A 20948-nucleotide genomic window follows, 5' to 3' on the forward strand; every position below is an offset into this window, starting at 1 on the left:
ATAAATGGATCAACCGAAGACTTAAACACTGGAGATCGCCACCAACACTCAACAGGCATTGTTTTTTACCATGACCACAGTCGTCCACCGAACATTCCCAGGCATGGTTATTATTGTAACCATGACAACAAAGACCAAAGTCTACAAATACGACAAAGTTGTAATTTTAACCCAAACCATGATCATTTCCTAACCCTAACCAGACCATACTGTTGTCAAACCATAAAACTGATTTATTTTTCCAACAGTGATTTGAAACTATTTTGGAGGCCAGAAGCAAATGATGATGTTCTCCTGCCGATATGAGGCATAAGATCAGAAAATGCTTATATTTGTTGTTCAGGAGAGCAGTTACAAATGACATATTTTGTTGTTTAATATGAAATGCCTTGAAGAAAATCTTCAATTGAATTCTGAGACTGAAACTTGCTTTTTTGCTGATGGATCACTATCTCATTCTGTCTGTGTATCTGTGTTTTTAGGCAGTCCTCTGTTCGGACCTCTCTTCGCTCCAAAGCCATAGCCGGAGGTAAATCTCCCAGGATGCAGCTGTCTCCCAGCAGAGGAGGAGGAGCTATCTGGTCTATGCAGCCGGAGGAGGTCGACAGGGTCTTCCAGGCGCTACGCAAAGGACTCAAGTACGTACACAACTGTACAGTATACAGAATACAGTATACAGATAACTGCGACCATCTCCCTCTCAACACTAAGATGATTTCTAAACTTTAGAACTCTTAAATTTCAGTTCATGAGCTAATGTTTGAAATTGGAATTTGGTACAGACATTCATGTTCCCCAGAGGATGAATCATACTGACTTTGGAAATAATCAGAGTTTTCTTTTAGTGCCACTATAAGGTTCACATTTTAGTTTTTTAGTGAAATATACTGACAACTATTGAATGGATTGTCACGAAACTTGGCGCACACATTCACAGGATGGATCATAATAACTTAAATTTAACTTTTCCTCTAGTGCCGTCATCAGGTCAAAATACTTTGATTTATGACCAGAACTAATAACATTCCCATCAGCTTCAGCAGCACTTTTGTATTTTGTTCTAATTGGCAAATGTGAGCATGATAACACAGTAAACTAACATGGTGACAAAGACAATACCTGCAAACATCAGTTCGTTAGCATTATCACATGTTGCCATGCTAGCATTAGCATTTAGCTCAAAGCACCGCTGTGCTTTAAGAGCTCAGTGAGCTGTTAGTGCTGCTGTAGACTCCTAATCTCGTTTTCCATTATAAACATTGTTGTGTGCGAGTAAACATTATTTGCATTTACCAAACTAACAAGAGATGAGTGTAGTTGCCTTGATTGACTGATGAAGTATCAATTTCTGTAATATTTAACGCTAAGTCAGAAAAACATGAGAAAGTTGTAATAACCACTTCGGTGTTGACAAGAGTGGTTTTTACAAGCTGGAAACTGGTAAATATGGTGAAAACATGTTTACCCCACTGATCCTGGGTCCTGAGTGTAGCATAGACTGTATAAAAATATGGACGTAGTTACCATGACGTCAACCGTTGGTTTCTGAAGAGCGGTTTTGAAACTCAAAGCGAGCCGTTCCAGCCATCGCCATCTTGGCAGTGTGTGACTCTGCCCAACTTCCAGCCAATCAAAAATGGGCAAAGAGGCGGGCCGAATGGCTGAAACAAGCCACCTAGCGGCTGGCGGACCTGTCACTCAAAGCAGCCATGTCCTTCATTATGCATAACTTTACGGCTTAATAACATTTAAACGGGTTGTACGGGCTGTACAGTTGTCATGAAAGGGGAAATTAGTAATTAGTTTTTTGTACCAGGCTGTAAACATGTTTATTTCTGCTGTAAAGTTGGGCATTTTAACATGGGGGTCTATGGGGATTGACTCGCTTTTGGAGCCTCAAGTGGCCATTCAAGGAACTGCAGTTTTTGGCACTTCCGCATTGGCTTCATTTTACAGCCCCGGAGGTTGCCGCTTGGAGTGTAGCTGCCTGCTGCAGCTCTGCTTCAAATGTTTCATGATTTCACCATGAATTTCACATGATGCTGACGTAACTGTCTGCAGGGAGTATCTGGAGGGTCACCAGGCAGAGATGGACTTCCTGTCTTCACAGCAGAGAGAGACCAAGAGAAACTCCAGACTGGTGAGGAGCGAGAGGAAGAAACTGAGTGTGTGAGCGTGTGTTGGTGGGTGGGTTCTGTGCAAAATATGTATGTATGGGTGTGGGGATAGTTTGATTTGTTTTGTGGGTGGTTATGGTGACAGCGACAATGATGATGATGATGATAATGATGTTTTTGCTCTGTTTCCAGGCCTTTCTGTATGATCTGGAGAAGGTAATCTTTGCACCAGAGCCACAGACACATTTCTCTCTGGAGATCCACATTTTCAACCAATTTTTCTTTCAGTCAAACCAAAACATATTTTAAGTGTTTTCACATAGCTCAACGTCATACCGATGCCATACCAGCACTGTGCAAAAGTTTTAGGCACTTTGGATGTTTGCGTTCTTATCCATAATGCAACACCATCAGGGAGGCGTCTGATCGGTCCCAGATTTATTCTGCAGCGTGACAATGAGCCCAAACATCCAGCCAGGGTCATAAAGAACAACCTTCAGTGACAAAGTCAAATGAGACGCCTCAATCCACAGAAGAACTGTGGAAACGTCTCCAAGATGCAGGAACAACCGACCTGCCGAGTACCTGAAACACTGTGGGCAGGTGAACCGAGGAGAACTGAGGTTTCTTCCATCTGCTCAACTTTGTATCGAGTTAATTGGATTTAAATTAATTGTTAAATAAAAACTATTCATGAATTCATTATTTTTAAGCATCCTGACTTTACTTTTAGTGCCTAAAATGTTTGCACAGCGCTGACTGAGTAGAAATGGCACCATGATGCCAAAAACTACAAACACTGAATGCGTCGTATCTCATTTCATTTCACGTATGTGTTGTTGTTATCATTTAATCAAATATGGACCTGCTATGTGCTTAAAATAAGTTATCTTATCTCCCAGCCAGGAAGTGGTTTCACTTCACTTTAGTACAACATAAAAATCGCCTTGAAGAGACTTTAAACTTTTAAAGCTCAACTAAATAAAGACTTACATGTATACAGATAGGTAAACACTGAAAAAAAGTATTCATATCATATGTTTTGCTTTCACAGGAGATCAGAGCGGTGGAGAGATACATACGAAGATTAGAATTTCAAATCAGCAAGGTAAAAAAGTTTTTGTTTTTTACATGTTTGCCTCAATTTTCTGCTTTAGGGTTTGATCTTGGGTTTACGTGATGGTGATCAACTGATGAAGGGACAGTTATTCATGTATTCATTCAAATAGAGAACTTTAAACAGTTTTGAATAGATTAAATCTCATCTAATCTTAATCTATTTATTTAAATGAGGAGGAAATTTGATTTGAGTACTTAAACAGCCACAGTCCATGCAAAGTACAGCCTACAGTGTCTCCACCGGAGCTGAGTTTCATGTAAATAAAGACAAGACAAGTTTATTTATAAGGCACATTTCAGCTAGGGCAATTCAAAGTGCTTTACATAAAACATTAAAAGCATTGAGACAAAGTGCAAAAGAAACACACCAAGAAAGGACATTTAAATACGACCGAAAAACAGCCATTAAAGAGCCAAAAGAATAGAAAACAAAACCTAGCTAAAACAGAACAAGACAGGTATAAAATACAAGAGTAAAAGTTACAGCGCAGTGTAAGAAATGAATAATTATTTGGTTTAATCAAAGGCAAACAGAAAAGTCTTCAGCTGTCATTTAAAAGAATTGAGAGTTGCAGCAGACCTGCAGTTTTCTGGGAGTTTGTTCCAGATATGTGGAGCATAAAAATAAAAACTGAACGCTGCTTCTCCATGTTTAGTTTTTAACTCTGGGGACAGAAAGCAGACCTGATCCCAGACCACCTGAGAGGTCTGGATGGTTCATAACGTAGCAGCGGATCAGAATATTTTGGCCCTAAACCATTCAGTGTTTTATAAACCAACAGCAGTATTTTAAAACCAATTTGAGAAACAGGAAGCCAGTGTAAAGATCTGAGAACTGGAGTGATGTGATCCACTTTGAGGACTCAAGCAGCAGCGTCTGATCGATTTTTCAGGGAGACCGTTACAGTTGTCGAGTTTACCGAAGATGAATGCTTGTTGCAAATGCAAGTTTTTCCAAATCCTGCTGAGACATAAGTCCTTTAAGTCTTGATATATTCTTCAGGTGATAGTAGGCTGACTTTGTAACTGTCTTAATGCGGCTGTAAAGAAATAGATTATTGTTTGACTGTATTGTTCTCAGCCTGAACACACAATGTCTTTGTCTGTCTGTTGTCTCTGCAGGTGGAGGAGCTGTATGAGACGTATTGTATCCAGTGGAAGTTGTGTCAGGGAGCGGTCAACATGAAGAGAGCCTTCTCGCTGTCCCCGTCTACCCGAGCCTCCAGAGAGAGTCTGCTGGAGCTCAACCGCAACCACAAACACAGCCTGCAGGTACTGCTCAGACCAGAGAGTGTGTGTGTGTGTGCGTGTGTGTGTGTGTGTGTGATTTCAGTTATGACTGCAGAGCATGTTTGAAGTAATTTTGGATATTCCCAGTACATTTATGCTTCAAACAGATTTTCTGGAAATTTTCTGAGTAATCTGCAGGTATTTAATGAGTCATTTTTACAGAGGCGGTGGTGCAATTTGGTACAAATTATAAGGAAAGTGGAAAAAGGTGGCTTAGTTGTTTTTTTAATGAAACAACCTAATATGCTGATAGATCGTTTAACACACAAAACTACACTGAAAAGTATGTTTTTTCAGTTAGAGAACTGTATTATACAGAGCCTGGGAGGGGCCATACTCTCATCTGACGTACTTGGATCTTGCTCTTAGAAATGTGGATATACTTTAAGAACAACACATATTAAATGTTTTCTACAGGTTATATGATAAAGGATCTTTTTATAAAGGAAATTTTTCACCTTAAACACTTTCATGCTCCATGCGGATGTCATCCAGTTCATGAAAACTCAGCTTCAGGGTTGTGGATTTGGATGTATAACTGTATATATACTGTATATATGTTATGTATTATGGGAAATTGAACTGACAAGCGTTACACGGACCGTTGTGGAGCCCTTCCTGGCTGCCGCGGATCCAGTTTGGATCAGTACCTGAGGTCACGGGGGAAATGTCTTCTTCGTTGCTTTCTTCACATTTCCAACTGACTGAATGTGTTTGGTGACTTCTACAAGAGAGGAAAAGGCAAAATAGTTAGAGTGAGAGCACAAATGATTGATTTTTAGTTTTTTTCTCCTCTGTGGCCCCTCCCAGCCTCCGTAGTATTATCTGTTTATGTTCACAAATAATAAACTTTATTTATTCAGCACTTTTCAAAACCAAGTTACAAAGTATTTTATATGGTTGATTATATAAAAAAGAGGCAAATAAAAGCAGACAATCAAAATATTGAGTATAAAACCCAATAACAATATAACACAAAAACAACAATAATAAAGACAAATAAGACATGTTGTGAATAAAACAGTTCACTAGCATTAATAAAAAGCTTTTTTATAAAAGGTAAAAGTGATTTAAAAGATGCTGGTTCAGACAAACCTTTCAAATCAAGCACACAGCATTTATTACAGGAGGAATACAGTATATAACACATGTCTCTCGTGCACTTCTGGTGCTGTTAAAATGTATCTCAGGTGTTTGACATTAATCACCGTCATGCCGTGATGTGTTGATATGTGCAGCAGACGGGAGGTCACAGAGGGCTGAAACACAACTGAACACAGTCGCACATGACGTCATCCGACGTATGATGAACGACCAGAAGTCAGAGGACAACATCCTGTTTCTGTCCAGCGTCCTCTGTTTACAATCATTTTATTTTCACTCTAATGTTTTAGCCCCAGTTTCAATATTTCATTACAAACATTAGCAAGGAAATGATGCTACTTTTTTTTACATTTTAACATAATTTTCTCAATTTCTTGTTGATGATTATATGCTAAAACACTTTTCAAACAAAAACACTCAGATTCATGTGAGAAATTACCTCCTTTCATGTGGCATCTGTGTAACATGCAGGAGTAATTAACAGCTGAACACCGTCTACTGCAGGTCAGAGCTGCTGCAAACAACTTCCAGAGCCTGAAACAGAGCTGAAGGTTATTTTACTTTTTATTAAAGCTCAGTCAAACTGTTCGTGTTGTTACTGTGAGCGAGTGTATTTATATTAGTGTGAAGCAGGGGGGATATTTAGAAAGAGCGTTAGATAAATCTTCCCTGGAAGAACAGAGACTAAATATAGGCAAGAGTGCTGTATGTGGGCTGTAACTGTTTGGGCAATGTTACTGTAATGAACAATCTAATCTGAGACATCATCTAAAGCATTTTGTCTTGTGAAAAGACGACCCTTCAGCACGGGTTATGGTGTTGGTGCGGTCGTATTGTGAGCAGTGATTTTTCATCTTGGATTTGTCTCATATGAAGGATTTTAAAGGCCTGAAGAGGTTTTCAGTATTTCACAAGAGAGAAAAAAAAACAATTTTCTGTAACAGATTTTTTTTTTCTTTATCCATTTAATCATCTAGTTGCCCCTCAGATATATCTTTGGACCCCCTTAAGAAGTCCCAGCCTCCAGGTTGGGAATCACAGCATCACCTAATGCATAGAAATGATAATAATACTACTACTACTACTAATAATAATAATAATCATAATAATAATAATAATAATACACAAAAAAACACAAGGAATCGTGCAAATTGTTGCCTTTTTAAAATTAATGTTCTGTGTTTATTTTTCCTGCAAACCAGTAACTGTTATTTTCAGTCTGAACACACCTTAAAGGTGTCAATAGGACTTTTATGTATTAGAAAAATGCTCAACCTGATCAATAATAATCACAGAAAAGATTAATATTTTGTTCATCAGGAAATACATTTTGGCGGGAAGTTATAGCCTCTGAATGACATCGGATAGAAACTGTGAACAATCGCACAGAAAATTAGTTGATAGTGTAACAATTCATCCACTGGAATAAACAGCAGCTGCTCTGTATGAAAGCTTTATGACGGTATTTTGTTAATACTGAAAAATTGAACAATTTCATCACCGCAGCAAACAGATTCTTGTGTTCTGAGTTATCATGGAGAGATTCAGTAATTGAAACATATCAAGGCCAGAAGTGGCTGCCACTTAAACATCATCTCCTTAGAGCAGAAGGCCAACGCTCGCCTCTAATGGTCATAATGCTGCCAAATGAAATAATGTGGTGTGTGAGTGATGGTCCCAGAGGGATTCTTCTGTTTGCAGCCGCAGGCTAAGGGTCATTAACAGACAACTGAGGACTCATTCATACCCGCTGTCTGTCTGTCTGAGACATTTCTTCTTTTTCTCAGAACCAACCAAGACTTTTAAAACACATTTATGTCTATTTATGTTTTTTTTTTGCTTTCACCTCCTCACTATTTTTCTGAATTTTCCCCTCAATGTTTTGACAACTCTCAACTTTACTCATCAAGTACAAGTTTTCCTCCTACTCAGATCTCTTTTCTGCTCTTTCTTTCTCACACACATAGACAAACATAAACTAAGACAAAGAACGCACTCTGTCACATGTTCATTCAGAAGGAAGGAGCTTCACGAGTAAACAGGACGTCCGCTGAGCCTTTCAGTCAGAGGGAGGTCAACACCTCGGCCTCTAACGCTGCCATCTGTGTGTGTCTCTAAAAACTGTTTTTGTGTTCTTGGGTTGTTATAAATAAGAATGAAGACGTTCCAAGAATGCTGAGATCTCCGGTCAGTCCATAAGAGGAACCATTTTCTAGGAAAATCAATAGTCATTTTTTGATACATTATCTAGATTAAATAAGTGTTTACATGCATCTAAAGGGGACCTGTAGAGTTTTCTTGTAAAGAAATAAAAGTTATGTTGATATTGAGTGTTACTCACCAGAAAGCAGGGACCCACTCATAATAAAACTTCTCTATAGCAGCTTTAAGTACCTTTAAGAAAGCGCGTTACTGTCACCTTCAGCCTATGTGAAGAAGTGATTAACGGCATACGTGTGCGCTCACTCTGAAATACTTGTTCGTGGAAGTGTTCGCTCTTAGAAAACACTTCTAAGAATGATCGTCATCAGGAAACGAGGGCCCTTGTTTCTTAAAGGAAGTCTCTTTGCATAATGTCGGTCAGAGATTAGAGAAGTCTGGTTAACACGGACAAACTTCTGCTGTAGAACACATGTATGTGGTTTCTGTACATGCGACCAGGCATGACAGAGACAGACAAAGCGGTGCATCGTTGTATCCTGAATAAATTCATTCAAACTCTTATAAAAACTGACACAAAATGTAAAAAGCACTACTAATAATTAACTTTATTTGTGTAAAGTAGCACTTTTTGAAAGATAGTTTAAAAAGGGCTTTAGAGAAGAATCTGAAAAATGCAGAAATGCTTGTAGAAAGTGTTTTTTTTTTATAGAGATATAAAGGAAGTCACTGGGGTAGCATGACGAATTTCACGAATTCACGTTCTGCCTTTGCTTTCAGACAGGAACGGGGGGGAAATGCTTGCAAAGTGTTTGTTTTGTGGAGCGTAGCAGGTGGACCTAAACGCAGGAGACTTCAGCCTGAGCAAAGCTGAAAAATAACTTCTTTATTTTAAGGCTCGAGCAGGCGAAAACAAAGCCGGCAGATCAGAACAAAACAGAATACAGAACGAGACTTAACAAAGGATCCAATAAAACCAAACTGAAAAGCGGGACTTAATATACTAACTGAACTAATGAGGAGATGAGGTGCAGGTGGGGAGAAGGGCAAAGAAACTCACGTGAGGAGAATGAGGAGATGAAGAGGAGAACGGGAAAGAAGCTGATTGAACACAGGAGGAAAAAAAAACACAAACTGGCAAACTGGAAACCAAAAAACCCAGCATACACATAAAATCATACTTAGCAAACAAATAAACTTCAGCATTACATCGCCAACCTGTGAACCTTAAAGACTAGAAACATTCTTTGCTGTTGACATTAACATGTGGAGTGTTTCTGCATATTAAAGCTGCATGTCACAACAAAAATAGGACTGAAAGACTGTTTGCTTGTCGCTCTGAGTTTCACCTCACTTTTGCACTTTTCTACGAGGGTGAGTGCGGAGCAAGCAACAGTCCTCAGTCACATTTCCTTAAGAAAACAACTAGTGTGAAAGCAAACTTCAATTTCCTGTACAAGGGCCTTCTCACACTAAGTCCAGTTCAACAAACAGGGGAGAAAGTCCAAGGGCATCTGGTGCACTGGTGGAAGGGACGCAGAGTCAGACTGGGACAGAACCAGAACAGTGTTAAAGGATCTAAAGGTTGAGTAGCTGCTGGAAGTCTGAATAAGTCTTTTTTTATCCACAACAGCGACGGTTATTAGTGAAATTCAGACGCTGTATGGAAATCCTGTACTCTCTCTCACTACAGAACCTGGTAGGGGTGTGCCCGAATGCAAATACGTTATTCGGCAAAGCACAAATAGTGAGTTTTGAAAGAATATTTGTTTCATACAAATATTTTTTTTAATTATTTGTATGCCAGAAGAAAAAAAAAAAAGTCAAATACCAGCACACAGGTTGGTTACATCGTTATCTCAGTCTGTTACGTCTATCAGCAGGTCTCAACGAGGGGAGTCACATCCACCTGCTACATGACGCACATTTCCTAATTTGCACATCACTCCCAGAGTTGGGGGTGTCCCTCAGAGATAAAGCTGAACTACTGACACATGTGAAGTGCTCTCAAGGGACTCTCCATAACCTGTTGTTCCCCTTCTTCTTTCCATGAAGTTAGGTTGTAAAAAAAATAGGCAATAAATGAAAAGTGCAAAGCAATAATCACCTTTGAAATCCTTCCCTACATGTTACACGCTGTGCTGTCTCTGTGTTATGGGTGTATAAATAGCTAGAGGTCTGTCTGCAATGAGATGGACCTCCTTCATAAGGTAGTTTATTCATGTATACTTATTATAACACTTTAATTTTCTAAAATTTAAAGTGTAATAAAAACAAAAACAGAATTTTTAAGCCTCTTTCCACTTTTATGCGAATACAAATACAAATAATTTTGCTGCTTCAACAAATACAGATACAAATACAAATACTGGTCCCTCTGCACATCCCTAGAACCTGGTCTCTCATCAGTCCTGAGCAGCTGTAGGTCAACACAGGTTTTAAAGTGACCGGGTTACTGGATTGAAAACAAATGATCTGATTCATTGTTTTAATCTGATTTCTTTCAGAAATCTGATTTCTTTTATGTAAATTATAGATGTTGTTTTTAACCATGTTGGGATTGTGATGACAGGTATAAACTGTTTTCCTTCTTGAGAAAGCGTGTAAAATACCATTAAAGTGGGTCAATATCCATTCAAACATGTCCATAATACAAGTAAACATTGGATATACAAATCATGACACACACACTCCTCTGAACGTTACCGCAATCATTTGAGCCTTGTTTTGTTGCGCTTTGGTGAATTTACCATCTGTGCTTAAATGTAGCTTGACTCTGTGTTTAGACTCAGTGTTACAAACTCTCCAAGAGTCATAAATTGGCCACTTGGTTCTCAGTTTTGGCCTCGAGCATGAAGCTGGTCTGCAGCGTGTGGCGAACAGCCGTGACCTCCCGAAATGTCAGCCCACACAGGAGGAGGCATCGGTCTGCTCCGCACATGCTGCTTCATCTGCTGTCGTAAACTCTAAAGGCTCTTTCTGAGGAATTCATTATTATAATACGTTTCACTTTTGATCATTCGCGTGACTTCCAATAAAATCCATTCAATGACCCGTAGACTCATTTATGATAAAAGTAAGATGTGATATGAAACTTAATGGTTATTATGAAAGATCATTTGCTTTTATTTTTAACGTGGGAGACAAACATGTTGCATTTTATTCTGCTCGTTTCTTTTTATCAAGCCCCCTGTTAAGTTTCCAATGTGTGGTTCTAAAATAAGTTCCAGTAAGGGAGAAAATAACTAGTGTGTATGATGTGATGTCCGAGTACTTTGGAAATCAAAAGTGTTTATAGTTGTTCCAAAAGGCAGCACTTGGCAGCACAATCGGCCATCATGGAGAGCGGGGGGTGGAGGGGGGGGGGGTTGTGGGGGAGGACGATGATCATGGATAATTAAATGGTGCACATCTTCAAACAGTTTCTCTTGAAAAGCATTCATAGTGGTTGCAATCAGTCGTACACACATGAAGCGCCAGAAACAGTGCAATAAATTGTGTAATAGTATAATGAGTAACAAACAAAAACAAAAGACAAGATGAGAAGTTCAAACTCCGGCTTCTTTCTCACCAGTGGGTGCTGAATATCAGATTGTCGGTTTTGGAAAGTTAAGAAATTGACCCCATAATTCCAGTGTCGGAAAGGTGTGGAGGGAGGGGGTTTCCGAAGCCGGCAAGCAGTTCTGGAAAAGCATAGTGGTAGTTTAACATGGTTAGCTTTCCTTTAAACCTGCACGATGCAGAATTTACATTGTAAAATGACAGCAAATAAGAAATGTCAGCACCATTTTCCAAAATGCATTTCTCACGTCTCTTTAGTCATTGCAGAAAAATCCCTTTAGTTCTTAGTAGACGACGAATGAAAAAGAACAAAACAGGAGTGAGTTTGCAATCTTTCCAGAAAATGACTGAAACTCCGTTTAATTTTAAGACGAAGGCATTCTCTTTTACTGATGACACGTTAGCTGATTTCCAGGTTATGAGGCCTTCAAACTTTTAAAAAGTTCAAACTGCTTCCTGTCTGTCATTTCTGCTGCCAGAGTGTGAAGCTGCCCAGTGCGGCTTCGACGGATGGAAAGCATTACAAGCATTCCTCAGTAGCTTACGGCTCATTGTGCAAACTTGTTTAAATGAAGTACGCTACTAGTAAAAAAAACACCTGTTTTTGTTTTCAATTGAGAGTCACCACAACAAGAACCAACAGTCAGCAAGCTTTTAGCGTGAGAAAAAGAATATCTGTTGCAGTAAAATGTCCCCGAGAAAAACTTCTGACCTCAATGTGGAAAAAAAAAATACACAGAAAGCATTACAGAAAAAGTGCTTGGTTGACAAAAATAATAACTCTTAAGGCACCCTGCTAAAGATTTATTTACTCTTTCACAAATTCCACTTTAATCCATTTTTTTTTCTCTCGGCAGGACATGTCAGTGATGGAAGGAGAATTAGAAATCCTCCTCGGAGAGCTACACATCAAAATGAAAGGTACACACACACACACACACAGAGTCTCAGAGCAGTTTACAGGTTATCAGTGTCACGTTATCTTCCAAATATTTAACATGTGTTTGTACTTGCAGGTCTGATCGGCTTCGCTCGACTCTGCCCTGGAGACCAATACGAGGTGAGCTTTTCTAGTGAAAGACATTCATCACACATTTCAGCATCTTTTGAGCCCGGCGGTCTCACAAGCTTCAACACAATGAGTAGACGCCTTAACATGCAAATAAAACGAAAAGAAGTAGCTATAAACTACGGAAAATCTGGTTTTCCCACGTTTTGGTTTCATCCACTGGGATTTCTCACAGCATTGAAAAATGACATTTGACAAATTCAGCAGTAACATGTCTGTTTAGAAACAATGATGATCTATAGACCTCACTGTGAATCAGTGAGAACCAGTAAGGTGTGTTGATTATCCTGATTAACCTGCAGCATCGTTTCTGGGAAGTTACTTGTGATTCAGCGTTTGGACTCACAGAAAAGTCTCAGTCTGTGGGTAGTTGAGCACAAGAGAAAACTAGATCACACATGTTTCCTCAGCAAAGTTTATGTGTCAAACATTTGACTCTGATGAAAATCCATGTTAGTACCTGGTTTTGGAAAGTTACAGAAATTGACCCCACAATTCCAGTGTCAGAAAGGTGTGAAGGGAGGGGGCTGAAAAGCATAGTGGCAGCTTAACATGGTTAGCTTTCCTGTAAAACCTTCACAATGCAGAATTTACATTGTAAAATCACAGAAAATAAGAAATGTCAGCACCATTTTCCAAAATGCATTTCTTATGTCTGTTTAGTCATTGCAGAAAAATCCCTTTAGTTCTTTGTAAACGACGAGTGAAAAAGGACAAAACAGCAGAGAGTTTGCAATCTTTCCCGAAAATGACTCCACTTAATTTCCAGGTTATGACACCTTCAGACTTACAAAAGTTCAAACTGTTTAAAGTGTTTTCTCCTGGGTTCAAGTACAGAGTGTTGTTGTTAAAAAAAAAAAGTTTTTTGTGCAATTTAGGTGAACTGGCCCTTTAAATGTAACCGTTATCGTTTTGTAACTACAACAAATGTATCATAAGTATGTTGGAACTGAGTAACTACAGTTTCATTTTACTGAAAGCATATGACATGCAGTATTTTCATGTTCTTGATCTCTTTAACCCTCGACCTTAACATAACTTACCGATGTGTTGTGTGAGTTATGGTCGGTGATGTCATGTCTCGATGATGTCATGTGACCAGGTGGTGGTGCGGCTGGGCCGCCAGCGTTGGAGGATCAGAGGCAGGATCGAATCAGACGACACACAGTCCTGGGACGAAGAGGAGATGGTCTTCCTCCCACACATACACCACAACTTTGAGATCAAGGTTAGAAGAGGAATATTTTTACTGATTTCAATGGGAACTTTTATTAAAATCAGAGTACCCATAATTCCTTGCGTTTGTGGCAGTACACCAAAGTTTTCTCCTGTGACTTTTATTACGCTGACCTAATATCCTTTCCTTCTTTCCAAAATTTTTGTCTCAACTGCACTGGAAGTGATTTGCGTAGATGTCTAATCCATCAGATTTCATCTTTCAGGTGATGGAAGCCAAGGGTTTGGGTTGGCTGCTGGTTGGCATGGTAACGTGTGCGAGCGCAGACTTCTTTGTGGTGAGGCCGCAGCTGATGTTGGTGGACGTCACGGAGCTGGGAACCATCAAACTGCAGCTGGAAGTCACCTGGAAGTAAGAACACACAAACACACAAACACATAAACACAAACACATAAGAATGACATAGAAAGACGGAAATAACAGACTACGTGATGACATAAAAATAACATCATGATGTAAAGGCGCGGTGGCATTTCCTCCGATGAGAATGAAATCAAAGATATTCCAAAAAAGAAAAGCACAATAACTGGATGATATGACGGGGGAATAGGTGTGGACAGCTGTGCAAGAAAATTAAATTTGTAGCGTAAAAATATAAGAATGTCTTTTCTGAACTTGTGTCTCGACCTGAGAAGTGTCCCGTATCCCTGCTGCCTGTGTGAGTATCATATTAACTGATGAATCACATGAATGACAAGTGCAGCTGGTCCGCAATCCAGTCAAACAGCCACCAGAAAATTTCACATTTTCTACCTAAACATACAAGAAAAATGGAGAGTGATGACATGACGGAGTGAACGGCTACTGTTGGAAAACAAAACGAATGAAAACACACAAAAAATACAAAGGAACATAAAGAAGCACAAAACATCTAACATAAACTAAATGATGAAACTGTGAAATCCACAAACACATCACTACAATTTAAATAAAAAATAATAACATCCACATCAAAATACCAATTTCATGGCACAAATGTCAGTGAAGATTTCATTATAAACCCTGTTCCATAAGTAAATCCTAACCTGACCTCTATAAGCATCTTTCATTTTCATTTTCTGGCTTCATTATTTACTTGAAGGACTTTACATGAATGCACACTGGCCCTGCTGTTATAGTTGTGTATGGACCTTTGTATTGTACCTGTGATGCAGCTTCTGTTGCTCTACTCTGAGCTGTTCTGGCAGAAGTCCCACCTTCTGAATTCCTCACAACTAACATGAGTTTGAGGGGGATGCATTCAGCAAATACCAAACAAGATTATTTTGCATCACCTGCAGTTTGTTCCTAAATTTAGCTGTGAAACGACTGCACAAAGCAGGACAGTCAGAATCCAAATGACACTGCATCAAGGATGAAAAGCCTTGTTTTGTTCTTCACTGAAATCTCAAACATCGTCCTTACAATACCGTCTTAAAAAACAAGGCCAAACACCAAACAACGAGATGTAAACAACAACAACAAATGATGTGTTGCAATATTTGAAATTCACGTCCTGCAGAATCTATTCTTATTGTTCTCTTCATTCGCTGCCTCTCTCCTCGCTGTACCTCTAACCTGAGCCAGCTGTCGCTGAGCAGCTGATTGAAAACAGAGTGTACACCAAATACACACACACACGCTCAGACACACACACACATAGCAACACACACACACACACACTGCTGTGCCCTTGCACCATGACAGATCACATTTCAGGGTTTAGAGAAGCCAGGTGGAGGACTTTTCATGGATTCTCCTCAGAGAGATGGAAACTCGCACAAGGCTGCCGAATTCACACACACACACACACACACACACACACACACAGTATGTAATTCTGTAGAGCCCCTAAATGAGTCACATTTCAGTGATTTCCACCAGTGTTGCTGCCATATATGAACTTTATATCACCAAAATGACAAATTGTGTTTAGCAATTACAGAATCCAGCTGTGGGCAGCAAGATGAGATGGGAAATGTGTTGTTTCAAGCTGGGATTGATGGGAGAAACTGATTTAAGTAAATGAAACCTCAGTGGAGACAAATATCAGCGGCTGCGCTGCAAAGTCCCCCAGGAGTGCATGTCTGAAACCAATGAATATGAAGCAGGATGTTGGCAACCTCCAACACAAGTGAAGTCAAGGCTCCCAAAAGACCAAAATGTCCTTTTACAGACACAGACTGATGATTGTACTCAATTGTCAATAAAATGAATAAACAAATCAATTCCGTGGACTCAGGGGCAATGGAAATTACACCGATCAGAACCATGAAACCACAAAATCTATGAATTTACATGCACTGTCACTAAGAAGTTGCAGTAAGTTTAGTTTTTTCACATGCTATATGCACACACCAGGATTTCCACAAAGGTCTTCAGAGTGAGGAAAGGTATAGAAATGTTGTGTTTGGAAAAGCATAAAAAGTTTAGAAAAGATATTCAAGATCAGTAGTATTTGCTGGTTTATTGTCAAATGGATGACATGTATTCAGTATGTTTGTGTGTAATGTTCATTTATATATGTGTGTCTAAATGTTTGTGTATATTTGCACCTGCAGTCCATTTGACAGCACGGAGAAGATGCGTCCGCTGTCTGTCAGCAGGCAGTCGGTCTCCAGCAGAAAGAGTTCAGTTTACAGCTGGACGGCACCGAGCACCCCCTCCTTCACCGAGAAATACTTTATAGTGAGTATATATACACACACACACACTCAAGAAGACACTGCATTGAGTTAAATTCCCTTGGGACTTACCTAATCTTAACTATAACCACTACATGCCTTAACATTAACATTAAACCAAATCTTAACCCTAAAATTTAATGATTTACGTCATGAGGACATGAATTTTGTCCCCAAAAGGGCGCCGAGTTCCCACAGTGTGACCGTGTATGCAGCATAATTTCCCTACAACACACAAATACATGCACACACACACACAGAAGAATAAATAGTGACAGGGTGGTTTGTAGCAGCTGAACAGAGAAGTACAGTCATTGCAAAGCACAAACATACATAGAGTATATACACAGATTTATGCATATACACCTACACTCATGCATGCTCTTTCATAACACACTATACTGCAATGCACATGTATTAGTAGCCATTATAACCATGGTGCATCTATGTGTTACTTTGCAACACCTCTTTTGGTGTAGCAACAGTGGATCAAAAATTAGCAGAACTAGTGTCAATGTGCATTTGATACTTTATGCTCTCTATAAATACTCTATGTATATGACTTCTATTTTTTTATTATTTCCACTTTGGCTAATTTCGATTTCCCTGAATCTCTTCATCACGTGTCAGTCAGTTACAGCGAACCATTTTACAGTTTGATATTTGCATCAATATGTGAGTCCCTCTTCTCTTTCCTCCTCAGTCGATGGTGCGTGAGCTGCGGGATCGAGAAGGTTCCCTCCCTTCACTGGTATCTAAAAGTCGTCATAACAGAGGAGGCGTGTCTCTGCTCAGCTACCTGTCCAACCCTTCGCACACCGCTATCACGTCACACCACAGCCCTCAAAGCCCTAATACCCCGAGGTAGGGAGCGCTGGTCGCTGGTTCTATTAACAAGTATGTTCTATAGTCTGATATAGCTTATGCTTCTGTGCCATAGAGCTCCATTGTTGTCCAAAAACGATGAAAAACATACTCCATCATAAATTAGTCGATCAAAATCAGTTTCATCTTTGTTTTTCCTCCACAGTCTCATGTGGACTCACAGCTACCCTTCCAGCCCCAGTCAAGGCACCAGTCTGGTAGGAAGCCAGACTCACCTGTCCCTGGGAGAGGAAGGATCCTCAGAGATCTCCACAGAGGAGAGGGAGGAGAGGAAGATGATGGATGAGAAGGAGGGGGAGGAGGAGGAGGAGGAGGAGGAGGAGGACGACAAGGAGTGGGGAGAGTTTGATTCTCCATCCACACCAGCAGAGAGTAAAACATTTTCCCTGCCGGTTCTACAGAGGTGAGGATGACAGTTTAGATTGTGTCTATTATCTGCACTGGAATTGTAATTGTAAATCTGGGGCTGTATTCACAAAATATCGTAAGGCTAAAAGTGGCCGAGTTAGGCGAGCTTTAGGAGAACTTTATGACTCCTCAGGTGTTGGAATAAGAGTAATTCACAAAGCATTTTAGTGCTGAAAGAAGCACCAAGGTCAGAAAAGTTAGAGCTACTCCAGACAACTCCCAAGTCACTAAGACCTGCTCACAAGGCGAAGGTAATGTGAAGGTAATGTAAAGGTACTGTGAAGGTAATGTGAAGGTAATGTGAGGGTAATGTAAAAGTAATGTGAGGGTAATGTGAAGGTAATGTGAGGGTAATGTGAGGATAATGTGAAGGTAATGTAAAGGTAATGTGAAGGTAATGTGAGGGTAATGTGAAGGTAATGTGAAGGTAATGTGAGGGTAATGTAAAGGTAATGTGAGGGTAATGTGAGGTTAATGTGAGAGTAATGTAAAGGTAATGTGAAGGTAATGTGAAGGTAATGTGAAGGTAATGTGAGGGTAATGTGAAGGTAATGTGAGGGTAATGTGAAGGTAATGTAAAGGTAATGTGAGGGTAATGTGAAGGTAATGTGAGGGTAATGTGAAGGTAATGTAAAGGTAATGTGAGGGTAATGTGAAGGTAATGTGAGGGTAATGTGAAGGTAATGTGAAGGTAATGTGAGGGTAATGTAAAGGTAATGTGAGGGTAATGTGAAGGTAATGTGAGGGTAATGTGAAGGTAATGTGAGAGTAATGTGAAGGTAATGTGAAGGTAATGTGAGGGTAATGTGAAAGTAACGTGAGGGTCATATGAAGGTAATGTGAAGGTAATGTGAGGGTAATGTGAAGGTAATGTGAGGGTAATGTGAGGGTAATGTGAAGGTAATGTGAGGGTCATATGAAGGTAATGTGAGGGTAATGTGAGGGTAATGTGAAGGTAATGTGAGGGTAATGTGAAGGTTATGTGAGGGTAATGTGAAAGTAATGTGAGGGTCATATGAAGGTAATGTGAGGGTAATGTGAAGGTAATGTAAAGGTAATGTGAGGGTAATGTGAAGGTAATGTGAGGGTAATGTGAAGGTAATGTGAGGGTAATGTGAAGGTAATGTGAGAGTAATGTGAAGGTAATGTGAGGGTAATGTGAAGGTAATGTGAGGGTCATATGAAGGTAATGTGAGGGTAATGTGAAGGTAATGTGAGGGTAATGTGAAGGTTATGTGAGGGTAATGTGAAAGTAATGTGAGGGTCATATGAAGGTAATGTGAGGGTAATGTGAGGGTAATGTGAAGGTAATGTAAAGGTAATGTGAGGGTAATGTGAAGGTAATGTGAGGGTAATGTGAGGGTAATGTGAAAGTAATGTGAAGGTAATGTGAAGGTAATGTGAGGGTAATGTGAAGGTAATGTGAAGGTAATGTGAGGGTAATGTGAGGGTAATGTGAGGGTAATGTGAGGGTAATGGATTTTGGAAACATTCAGTGATAATGATAACTTTGTAAAGCATATTAGTATCATATCAGTGAACCAAAATATTAAAACAACTCAATAACACCAGAGATGATGGTTTACACATCTCTCCACTACATGGAAAAAATGCAGTTTGGAGCGTTGATGAACCTGGAAAATAACTGCCGTCTGTCAGAATGATTCATTAAGTCTAATATACACTCTTCAGGTTCTGTTTTATGTAACAGTTGAAGTGAACATTAAATAATCACCAACTGGGGACAAATAAATAAACTAGAAAATGCATTTCCTATGGAAAATGCGTCATCAACATGGTGTTTGATGTCAGATACAGTCTGCTTGACAAGTCAATATTTTACTTTGTTTCACGGATGACATTTGTGTATAAAATATTTGTTTTGAGGCTAGTAACACAGGAAATACGGGAGGCAGACAAAAACTTTGAAATTGGAATTAACTTCTGATTATCACCACTGCAGACAGTTTTTTCCTTTATGTTCCTGTCAGTTTGTTCATCTTATAACTGTGTTTGACAAATGTCGTCATGTGTTACATTCACATAATCATTTTTTATTTCACCAAAACACCTGCAGTTTGAGCACAGATCATTTGGCCTCTTTAAAGCTCTGTTATTTGTCTCATTTTGCTTGTTAAAACTCACAGATCAAAGTGTAACAATGTTTTATCTTTATGGACAAAACATGCTGTTAAATGTCCATTAATCAAAAAGGATCCACTTTTGTAGCAATGCTTACAATTGTTTTCACATTTTTTTGTGGGGGTTTTTACATTTTTCATATACCACCATACAAAATCCTGAAATAATAATACCGCTTTGACCTTTACTCTTTCTCACATGAATAAGGATGATATATTTGCTACTACAGGTCCAGCACTCCTGACATCCTGAGAAAAAACACAGCTGGAGAACCAGATGTTGAGACGCACAGAGCAGCCCTAGAACAGGACAGCGTCAGCGTGCAGGTAAAAAAAAAAAACCCTGAAGGCTCCACTCGTCATGTACAGCTTTGAAGAAATTGAATTAAACACTTCATTAAAAACCTGATTCAAATTTAAAAAAGCTAAAGAGAGGATCCTTCCCTGATGTGTGAGGAAGCATCTGTCCGATTAAAGCGTCATCGATTAAAGGGCAACACACACAAATCAAAACAAAACAGTTCTGGAGACGCACCAATTGTTTTACATGTATGTGAGGCCAAACTCAAGTTCAAGTTTATTTAATTGTCATTATAACCATATCCATAAGAACACAACACATGGCAGAATGAGAAGTTGTTCCTCGGAGAATCAGGTAATAATAATAAAAAACATACAATTAAATAAATCATGACAGAAAAACATATGTCAGTGCTTAAATATATACACACTCAGGTAGTGTCTTGCATCAACTTTTCAGAAGAGCAGCAATTTCACAACACATCCAGTGACACTGCTGCTCCTGCTGTCTGCTGGTCCTGTGTGGATTTCACACATTATGTGTCGGGACACTGTGTGAAGCGGCCGCTGTTTGTTGCTCTTCAGACACTGATGCTTCCTTGTTAATGACTCTGACCTCTGACCTTGACGAACCTTGCCTTTAGTTTTTCTAGTTATATATTTACAGGTGGGCTTAGAAGTGGTTCAGTGGCCTATATGTGCTCATAAGCTTACATACCCTGGTAGAACTGGTGAAATATTGGCCATTTTTTGGAAAATATGACTGATCATGCTGAAAACTTTTGTTTTATTTAGGGATAGTGGTCAGGTGAAGACATTTATTTTCACATAGTTGTGTGTGCCCTTTTTAAATCATAATGATAACTGAAATCACCAAAATGGCCCTGATCAAAA

The 20948-nt window shown here is 39.4% G+C and overlaps 1 protein-coding gene across 1 annotated transcript in view; it reads left to right on the forward strand.

Annotated features, from left to right (window-relative positions):
• The window catches only part of ripor3 (RIPOR family member 3), a 40619-nt gene that overhangs the window by 8588 nt on the left and 11083 nt on the right, over positions 1–20948 (forward strand). Inside the window, exons 3-16 of the mRNA XM_042404830.1 lie at positions 483–638; positions 2062–2140; positions 2310–2333; positions 3172–3225; positions 4359–4508; positions 12209–12272; positions 12368–12411; positions 13523–13648; positions 13863–14008; positions 16198–16324; positions 17024–17184; positions 17351–17480; positions 17511–17608; positions 19985–20081. Coding sequence (XP_042260764.1) covers positions 483–638; positions 2062–2140; positions 2310–2333; positions 3172–3225; positions 4359–4508; positions 12209–12272; positions 12368–12411; positions 13523–13648; positions 13863–14008; positions 16198–16324; positions 17024–17184; positions 17351–17480; positions 17511–17608; positions 19985–20081 — 1456 coding nt within the window. The remainder of the gene's footprint in view (positions 1–482; positions 639–2061; positions 2141–2309; positions 2334–3171; positions 3226–4358; positions 4509–12208; positions 12273–12367; positions 12412–13522; positions 13649–13862; positions 14009–16197; positions 16325–17023; positions 17185–17350; positions 17481–17510; positions 17609–19984; positions 20082–20948) is intronic.

This window comes from Thunnus maccoyii, chromosome 3 (genome assembly GCF_910596095.1).
Source record: "Thunnus maccoyii chromosome 3, fThuMac1.1, whole genome shotgun sequence".
NCBI classification, from domain to species: domain Eukaryota; kingdom Metazoa; phylum Chordata; class Actinopteri; order Scombriformes; family Scombridae; genus Thunnus; species Thunnus maccoyii.